Genomic DNA, 8962 nt, shown 5'->3' on the forward strand with positions numbered 1-8962 from the left:
CTCATGACCCCAGTACTATCACGTCTCGTGAGCTGAGTCTACACCCCTAATCTGGTCCTTATGTTCCCACCACGATTCACAGGACTGACAGAGATGAAGGAGTTAGAGTTGATAACATGTTGGATTCCTCCTGAATATTAACATTAATGTCCAAACACAACACAGTTCAAACTGGACCTCCACAAAGGATTAGTGCTTTATAGTATAAATATAGACCGAGAGAATGAAGGAGATGCTTCTTACTGAGTCTAATAAACGATCATAAACATCAGTTCTCATCATTCATGAACCAGATAAAGAACATTTTATAGTTAGTGGTACAGTTATAGTACAGCTCTTTGTCTCAGTAACGGACATGTGCTTCTCTGTCTCTTGCTGTTGATGTGAACCATCTCTAAACACAAAGAAGGGGGTTTCCGGCTCGTGCAGCTGGAATCTGAGCGGTAACTTCGATATAACGTCCTCACTGTGGAGAACAAAGGGTGTGACCTGTCGGTGTTGTTGACTTTGAGCGTGATGCGGAGTGTTTGGGTTTTTTTTTTTTTTTTTTTTTTTTTTTATAAAGAAATAGAGTCGTGGCAGCTGCTCACTGTATATAAACAAGTTCTCACAAGCATTACAACAATTACATCCAACTCACCACCGAATAGTTGATCTCCAGAGGAAGAAACCAGCAGCACCTGCAGCAGCAGAGTCCAGCAGGGCGGACAGGAGGCAGAAGATAACATGTTGGCCAGAATATTCCCGAAGTTTATGCGAAGCCAGGCCCGAGATGAACGAGAAGTCCCTGACTGCAGAGTGCAGAACGATGAACTGCTGGTGAGGCGGCGCCTCCACGGCCGATTGAGAAATACGCATGCGCATCCTTAGTCTACATCTTGTTAAGATAATATTATTATTATTAGTAGTAAGTAATGACCCTGTTGTTATCCTTTTAGTGATGTTTGAAGACTAGCAGACCCATAAGAAAGTAATCTTGAAGAGTTCCCTAACCTCTTTCTGTTTTGTCTTTATTCATCCCTGTTCCTCCCTAATAATCATTGTCTGTTCAGTATTAACTAATGCTTTAGTTAAATGTTTCATATACAATTTCCTACTAAAATATCCATTGATACGCCTGTGTGCATCACCAGCCTCTCAGTTAAAGTGGGATGTCTGCTGTTTTCTCGTGTGACCCGAGCGCCACCAAGGGGACAAGAAAGGTATAACACGCAAGTGTTTAACACTCGGCTTACACTGACAGAGTCGTTAAGTAGGCCTAACTATCACCATGTTATTGCATAAACGAAATTTTGCTGCCACGCTTACATCTATTATCTATTGAGTTAAAACCGGTAACCAGCAAGTATATTGAGGACATGTAATTAATTAATTAATTACCTTTTTCCATAGTGTTTAGCCTCGTTTTAATTGACTTTAACCGAATGTTTAGAACTGAGTATTTTTCCAAATGTCGATATTGTGGAGAGAGAGATTAAAGGGAAATACGCGCAACGTATATTTCTTTATCCCAGAAAGTTAACACCTTTGGGTGACTTCCCCTGAGACCCCCTCCCAAATTGACGTCACCACCAGGCTACCTAATGAAGTCAAATTAAAGGGGCCGTGTTGTCTTTTGTCTTTCTCTTCTCTTCTAAAAACTCTCTTGAAACTAAACGTATACGTTCTCTTAACTTCCTTTACTTTAGAAATTCCGATTTTTGTTTCGTACTTAAATCTCCTTCAGACGAGCTGAGAAAGCTACGACCCTGAATCCCAATTTTCTTAGCGGGAGATTTGATTTTTGATTTTGTTTGGAGCTGCCTGGGTGAAACTTTCCCCAGACCTGTTTAACCTCAGCAACATTAATATATTATTCCCGAGGCCTCGCGAACCTACGGCGAATGTGTGAGTTTATTTGATTTTGTTGTTGCAACCTCATCCGACCGTTGTGAGCAACTTTGGACCAGAAACTCAGAAGCCTTCATTTAAAATGAAACCACGGCTCTGAGTGGCCCTATAGCGACACCAAACGAACTGAGATCAGAGCAAAAGCCTTGGCTGACAGCCCGTTGCTGCAAGCGCTTCCCACAAGAGGTCTCCGGACCCAATCCACCGGTTTCAACCCAACTCAAAAACGCCACTGGGGTCGGGCCAGAACCGACTCCACGAGCCAACCGGCAGTCGAGCCTCGCCACGGGACCTGCGGCAACTGTAGGGCAAAACAAATCTGCAGTTGGCTCCATCCACAGTTAATAAACCCCTAGATTAGTCAAACTAAATCTGCAACCTAACTTCGGTCATTTGTTCCCTCATACTCGTAGAATTCTCTCCCTCTACAATATAAACTTAAATTCAATCGAGCCTTACACAGGCCACCCTGTTCATTACTTCCTGGTTGTCATATTGACTGTTGTCCCTGTAATATCACCACATTTACCCACTATTGTACCCTCTTTTGTTAGTTAATAAATTCACCTTGAGCACAGTGATGTTGTGTGTGTGTTATACATAGAACTCACCCTCAGATTTGAGACTGACTGATTGACTAGAGTTTACGATTTCAGAATAACTGAACCAGTAACATATAATGAAATTACCAGAAATTCGTGTAATTCTCAGGCTATACTCAAGGACCTAAAGCTTGGGCGGACAAGCAAATCTTTAGGTGGTGCTCCTAATTTCGAGGCATAAATTAATATTCCCGGAAATATTAATTTTCATAACTGTATTAAAATTTTACGTAGCTTAGATCTGCTACATACTTTTATTATTCTTCTAGCAAAAATCAAGTCCAAATTTATTTCTGTCATTATTCAGAAGGCTAATTTGATGCCAGTTATAAAGTAAATCCTTCTGTGTTTAGGGAGTAAAGTAATCAAACCCCAAGGCAATGTACTGGCTGGTATACTTTATTAAATACCTAAAGGAGAAAGGGCGCCACCTGCTGGGAATAAAATTCACACTGTCCCGGGGGACTAACTGTCTTTCAGAAGTTCCACTCACTACCAGGGACAAGTGGAGATCACAAAATCCCTGTCTGGGATGTTGAGTTGAGGGGTGTAAAGAATCAGGGAACATAGAAGCATCATCTTCAGAATATTCTGGAGTAAATAGCTCACAGAAAGTGTGTTTTGGGAAGGAACTTAAAGGAGCTCATGGCCTCAGCTGGCCTGATTTCCTCGTTCAAGAGCCTCTGGGCCCCTGATTGCAAACACTCTGTCCTCCTTAGTTTCCACTCGGGCCTCTGGAACAGATACCAGCCCTCTGCCTGAGGATCTGAAAGCAGCCGCTGGTGCTGCAGTACGAAAAGGTCAGATATCCAGCGGGGAGAGAGGCCGTGAAGAGTGAGCAGGAAAAGTTTAAATCTGAAACATACTGAGTGTAAAGAGGCTAAAAGGGATCAAGTTTCTTTGTTGTGGTTCTGCAGCCTGGCAGATGAGTCAAAACATGTTTGGTTCAGGCAGGTAAACAAGTTGTTGCAGTAATCCAGGCCTGATGAGATGAAGGCGTGTAACATGGGCTCAGTGTCTTTGAAAGTTCACACAGATCGTGGTTTTGATATATTTCTAAGATGATAAAAACACAATTGCACGAGCTTTGTGGTGTGCTGCTCAAAACTTTAATTGCCGAGATTCCTCGCAACCTGCTTGTAATGATCCTGAAGATGACAGAGTTTTTTTTTTTTTTGCTATTTGCTGGATCTCTGTTTTGTCTGAGTTCAGCTGGAGGAAAGTTTTTTTAATCAAATGTTTCCAAACCAGAGGCATAAATTCAGAACGTGAGTGATTGTCTGCAGACGAGAATGAGGGGGAACAAAAGAATGAGAGAGATGCTGAAATACAGGCGTTGTTTACCACAGTTGCCAGTGTTGGGCAGTAGTGTCGCTGCATTGTAGTCTGAAAAAAAAAGCTTTATTTATTTATGAAGTAGCAGACGAGATTGAGTTCAAACACTTGGTTGAAGGATCAGGGTCCAGCCTGGTCACCTCTTCCTCCAGTGAGGAGGAAACTCTGATATCTAGTGGCAGAAAGTTGTTTCACACACACACAATGTTATTCAGAGGACAAGTTTTGTTTTTTGCCTTGTTGTTACTGTTTGGAGCAGGTCTGTTTTCTCTTGCTAATCTCGAATAAAGTTGGTTCAATATAAAATAAAAATATGTGTAGTAACCACATGTCTCAGCAGAGTAGCTGCAGTGTAGTGAAGCTTAATTTAATGTAGAGTAACTGGTTTGCTCACTTCATTTTCCAAGGAGTTTGCTCAACACTGATAGTTGCTACTTAGTGGGAGTTTTAAGTTACATGCCGACATTGTACAGTTTCCGGTGCATGAAGGAAGATCAATGCAGATCTCATTGGTTCAAAAACAGTAACATAAAGATTTAATTGTAAAATTTAATTTAAAAAAATACTTTTTACTTTCCAGCATTTGTTTCCTGCAAAGCTGTCAGACCCCACTAGTATAGTGGAATCCCGGTTTTTGGGCCCCAAGAATACAGTAAAACAAGCACACAGTTGTGAAGCACACACATGTTTTTGTGGTTAAAATTACAGGCAGGCAGGAACATGCTTCCTCCGCATTTCCATTCAGGTCTGCCACGCTTGAGTCAGGATGATGAGTTCCTTTGAGTTGTGTCTCAGACTTCCTTCACAGCAGACATTAATGTTTGAGTGCAGCTCAGATCAGAGACATCAGATATTAGTGCATGTCCTGCAAATACCTTATTTTTTACATTATCTGTAGATGTTTTGATCTTTTCAATAATAAACTGTGTCAGTCAGTGGAGTCAAGAGGGGGAGGGGGGTGGAGAGTAAACTGACTGACCACTTTTTGTGAAAATGAAACCATCCTCTGAGCATCCGCTGCAAACTTAAACCAACCTCAATCTTTTCTCTTCAGTGCTGACCAGGTTGCACTGCTGCATATCCTCAAGGGGTAATGCCTCTTATCACTGGTTGCTTTAAGAGTTTAGGACTATAATTCACTCTGACATCTGCTTTTAGGTGACAAGATAAGTTTGAACTCTACCTCTAATGTCCTTCGCCTGGAAGGATCCTACATCTGAGATTCAGCCATTTAAAGCAAACTATGAAGCCATGAAAGCAAACTTAGAAACTAGCTCTCAAGATCCTCCTCCACGCTGTGAAGAGTTGCTGCTTGACTTCAATTTCTGTAACTTTCTGGGTCACATTTAATGACATACCGAGCATCCTCTCTTAGAAGCAGTCGAAGGGAAACCACAAAGAGGCTCACGGCCTGAGCGAGGAAGAGGGAGGGCCTTAATTTGTTTGACTACAAAAACACAAAAAAAGCTTTATCGCACATCACTAAGTAGGACAATGAGGGAAACGTCTCTGCAGTGTCTGATCTGTAAGTGGAATCTTTTGTCTTTTCACACTTCTTTTTACACGTGATGATGGCGACACGCAAGCCAGGCTGAGTTCTGCTGTGAGGGGCCTCCAGGCGTTTTCAGAAAAGAAAGGGAAGAAATCAGGCAGTGAATGAATTAACTCTGCGTTATTGTGAATTTTTGTGAGTAGATAGATGTATTTTCTCTCTGAGGAAGGGAAGTCGGGATGGAAGAACGACGCAGGCCAGTCACTTCTGAGCTTTGTTTTTCCTAAACAGAAATTAAAATGAAGCCATGTAGCATTGGGTCAGGCTTCCCCATCCATTACACAAAGATGCTGACCCCGACAACAGTCAGCGTGTACCTCAGCTGTCTGTCTAAAGTCCCAGAATCACTCGTCAGCTTACAGCCACAGGAACAAAATGTCAGCAGGAAGGTTTGAGACAATAACTGCTGCGGTTGAGTAGGCATGAATGAGGAGTCAGAGCTGTGTGTGATACATATATATGATATGTTAAATAATTTATATATCTAGCAAGTGTAAATTGGCTAAAATCGGCTTGTAAATGCGTCAATCCTAAATCATTTTATTTTCCTTAGATAATGTTGTGTTTGCATCTTAACTGTTGTTTAATTCTAGCGTAGATTCAAGAGAAAAATAAAAGTTAATAAAAAAACAAATAATATCCTGTTATCCTGCGTGCATCCAGCCTTCAGCCTGTTTGACTCCATGAGAGGTGAAACACAAAGAGGCACTCGCTGCTGCTCATGAAGCTCACATTATTAAATTATCAACTCCTCTCCTCTCTCATCTGGACTCTGGTGTCTGGACCTTCAAAAAATATGTTCGGAGAGGTTTTAGTGATAAAATCAACCTGAAACAATTAAAGTAAGTTGTACATTAATGGGATTTTGAAAAGTCTCCCCGGTGGAAAGAACTCTCTTGTCAACCAGCTCGATCAAAAGCAACATTCAAGTTCAGCATTATTTGTAGGAATTTGGTTAAACTCATAGTTTGTCCTACAAAACTCATGTTGCTGAAAATGTGAAACTTACATTGGATTTGACTGGTTTCTCCTTTGAAAACAAAAAACCATTAAACCAAGTAGGATCTTAAATTATGTGCCGCCGCCGCCGCTGGATACAGAACTGAAAGGTCAGATATGTAGCAGGGAGAAAGGTAACCAGAAAAAGTTTAAATTATTCTAAAACATACCAGCCAGTCAACAGGAGTGATGTGATCTGGACAGTCTGGAGTCCATCAATAGATTTGTGCCGGGGATTAAAGACACATGAGATTGAGTTTACTTTCTATTGTACTGCATGAATCAGAATCAGAAGGAGCTTTTTTAACAAGTAGTGTTTAACACATACGAGGAATTTACCTTGGTGATAAGGTGCTACACGTAGACAAGCATACAGTTGACATAAATAAATGTAGAAATATATAAATATGGAATAAAAAATGGAAGTTATACAAGAATGATAAAAGAATATAGAAAAATAATAACTGTTTGCAGAGAAAAAACAACGTTGCAGATATTTACATGTGCATTATTCCGGGTTTGTGTTGTGCAGACAACAATTAACAACAACAAAAATGTGCAATGTGCCAGGTCTGAACAAACAGCTCTTGTGAGAAGGATCAGGGTCCAGATCTGTAGTGGCAGAACCTTTTTTTCCATTGAGAAAGATGGATCTCTTTCACACAATGTATTTAGAGGACAGTTTTTTTGCCATGTTGTTACTGTTTGGAGCAGGTCTTTATTGTTTTGCTACTGGGGGAATGAAATTGTAAAGGTCAGGAACAGGACAACGCCTCTCTTTTACTAATTCAATCCTCTGCGCCTCACTCATTTCATCCATCCGGTGCCTCTCTAATATAATCACATTTGTCACATTAAGTCTTCTTCTCACGTTTCCTAGTTCTCACATCCCTCCCCCGCCCCCCAAACCCTGTTTCTCAACTCTTTCAATGGGCAACACTGTGGCCTCACAGCAAGAAGGTCCGCTAAAATCCATAATTCCGCCAAAGTAATTGTTATTTTTCTACAACAGGAACTATGGGGGGGTTGATAAGCAAGCCACTTATCGAGACGAGCCCCTACCTTGAGTCTCGACCCCCGGGTTCCTAGCCGCTCCGGCCACCAAACCTTAAACAACCCCCCCTCGACCCCTCCATCATAAATACTCCTCATTGTCCGAATAAACTACCTTTTTATACCTCACGCATGGTCTTTGTTAGTGACATGGCTGTTCCCTTATCAGTAAAAGAGGGCACACACTCCTCAGCCTAGAGAGAGCTGGCTGATAGAGGAGATAAAGTAGGCTTCGTCTGTTGCAGAGCTGATCTTGTCATAGTGTAAATGCAGTTTTGCACCAGTTACTGGAGGCAACAGAAGGGACTAGTATCTGGTCTGCGGGATCTAGATTTGCATAGAACTTCAGACATTCTGGCAAGTCTACTAAGAAATGAAAAGAGCGTCATGGCAGGCATGTACGGGACAGGATGTTAGCTGAGTCAGGACCGGTCTGTGTGTGAGGGCAAGCAGACCACAAGTGGAGCTCACAAACACTTCATTCTTGAGAAGGTACGTTTCTCGATTTGGTTTTATGAAAACTCAAACCAACCTGAGTGTCTTTTCTCTTCAGTGCTGACCTTGTTGCTGTGCTGCATATCCTGTAAAGGTTAGTAAAGGTCTCTTATCACTGGTTGCTTTAAGAATTTAGGACTATAATTCACTCTGATATCTGTGTTTGGTGATAACAACCTGTAAGGATGTCTCTTCCCCAATGTCCTCTATCTGGAAGGACAAAACTGTAGCCTTGAAAGCAAATTCAGAAACTAGCTGTGATAAGATAAAATCACAGAGGTGTCTAGTTTCACAGTGTGGTATGGAGTACAGTATGTGCTCCACCACAGCGGTAACCAGCAGAGATGTCTGCAAAATCTGCATGAAGACTGAAAGCGTGGATATCTGAGCTACTGACGCAATGCATTCAGAACACAATCACAAGGTTACTTTAGTTCTTAAAGTGATCTGTAATATTATGGCATTGACCCTACAGCCTCTCTGACTGTGAGTCCCAGCAGCTCTCAGCTGTTTGAAGAAGAGTTTGTCTCTCTGAGCTGTGAGGAGGACGACAGCTCTGCTGGATGGACGCTGAGGAGGAACACAACCAGAGAAACCAGGGGTCAGTGTGGAGCTGGCTGGGGAACATCAGCTGGTTCTTCCTGTAACATCGGCTACATCGCCTCATGGGACAGTGGAGTTTACTGGTGTGAGTCCAGAGAGGGAGCAACCAGTAACACCATCAGCATCACTGTCACTGGTAAGATCAGACTGTGGAGTTAGTGTTGATGAAGCTGTGTGTAAATGATGAAATGCTGTAGTTTGTCTCTGTGTTGAGGTGGACCAGTGATCCTGCAGAGTCCTGTCCTCCCTGTGATGGAGGGACATGATGTCACTCTGCACTGTAAAACAGAGACCCCTCCCTCCAACCTCCCAGCTGGTTTCTATAAAGATGGCTCCCTCATCAGGACTGAGCCTACAGGTCACATGACCATCCACCATGTTTCCAAGTCTGATGAAGGCCTCTACAAGTGTAACATCAGCGGTCGTGGAGAGT

The 8962-nt window shown here is 42.1% G+C and overlaps 1 protein-coding gene across 1 annotated transcript in view; it reads left to right on the forward strand.

Moving 5' to 3' along the window:
• The first annotated feature begins 5666 nt into the window (after positions 1–5666).
• The window catches only part of LOC123979981 (low affinity immunoglobulin gamma Fc region receptor II-like), a 19908-nt gene continuing 16612 nt past the window's right edge, over positions 5667–8962 (forward strand). Inside the window, exons 1-3 of the mRNA XM_046064094.1 lie at positions 5667–5768; positions 7876–8020; positions 8402–8665. Coding sequence (XP_045920050.1) covers positions 5667–5768; positions 7876–8020; positions 8402–8665 — 511 coding nt within the window. The remainder of the gene's footprint in view (positions 5769–7875; positions 8021–8401; positions 8666–8962) is intronic.

This window comes from Micropterus dolomieu, linkage group LG12 (genome assembly GCF_021292245.1).
Source record: "Micropterus dolomieu isolate WLL.071019.BEF.003 ecotype Adirondacks linkage group LG12, ASM2129224v1, whole genome shotgun sequence".
Lineage (NCBI taxonomy): Eukaryota > Metazoa > Chordata > Actinopteri > Centrarchiformes > Centrarchidae > Micropterus > Micropterus dolomieu.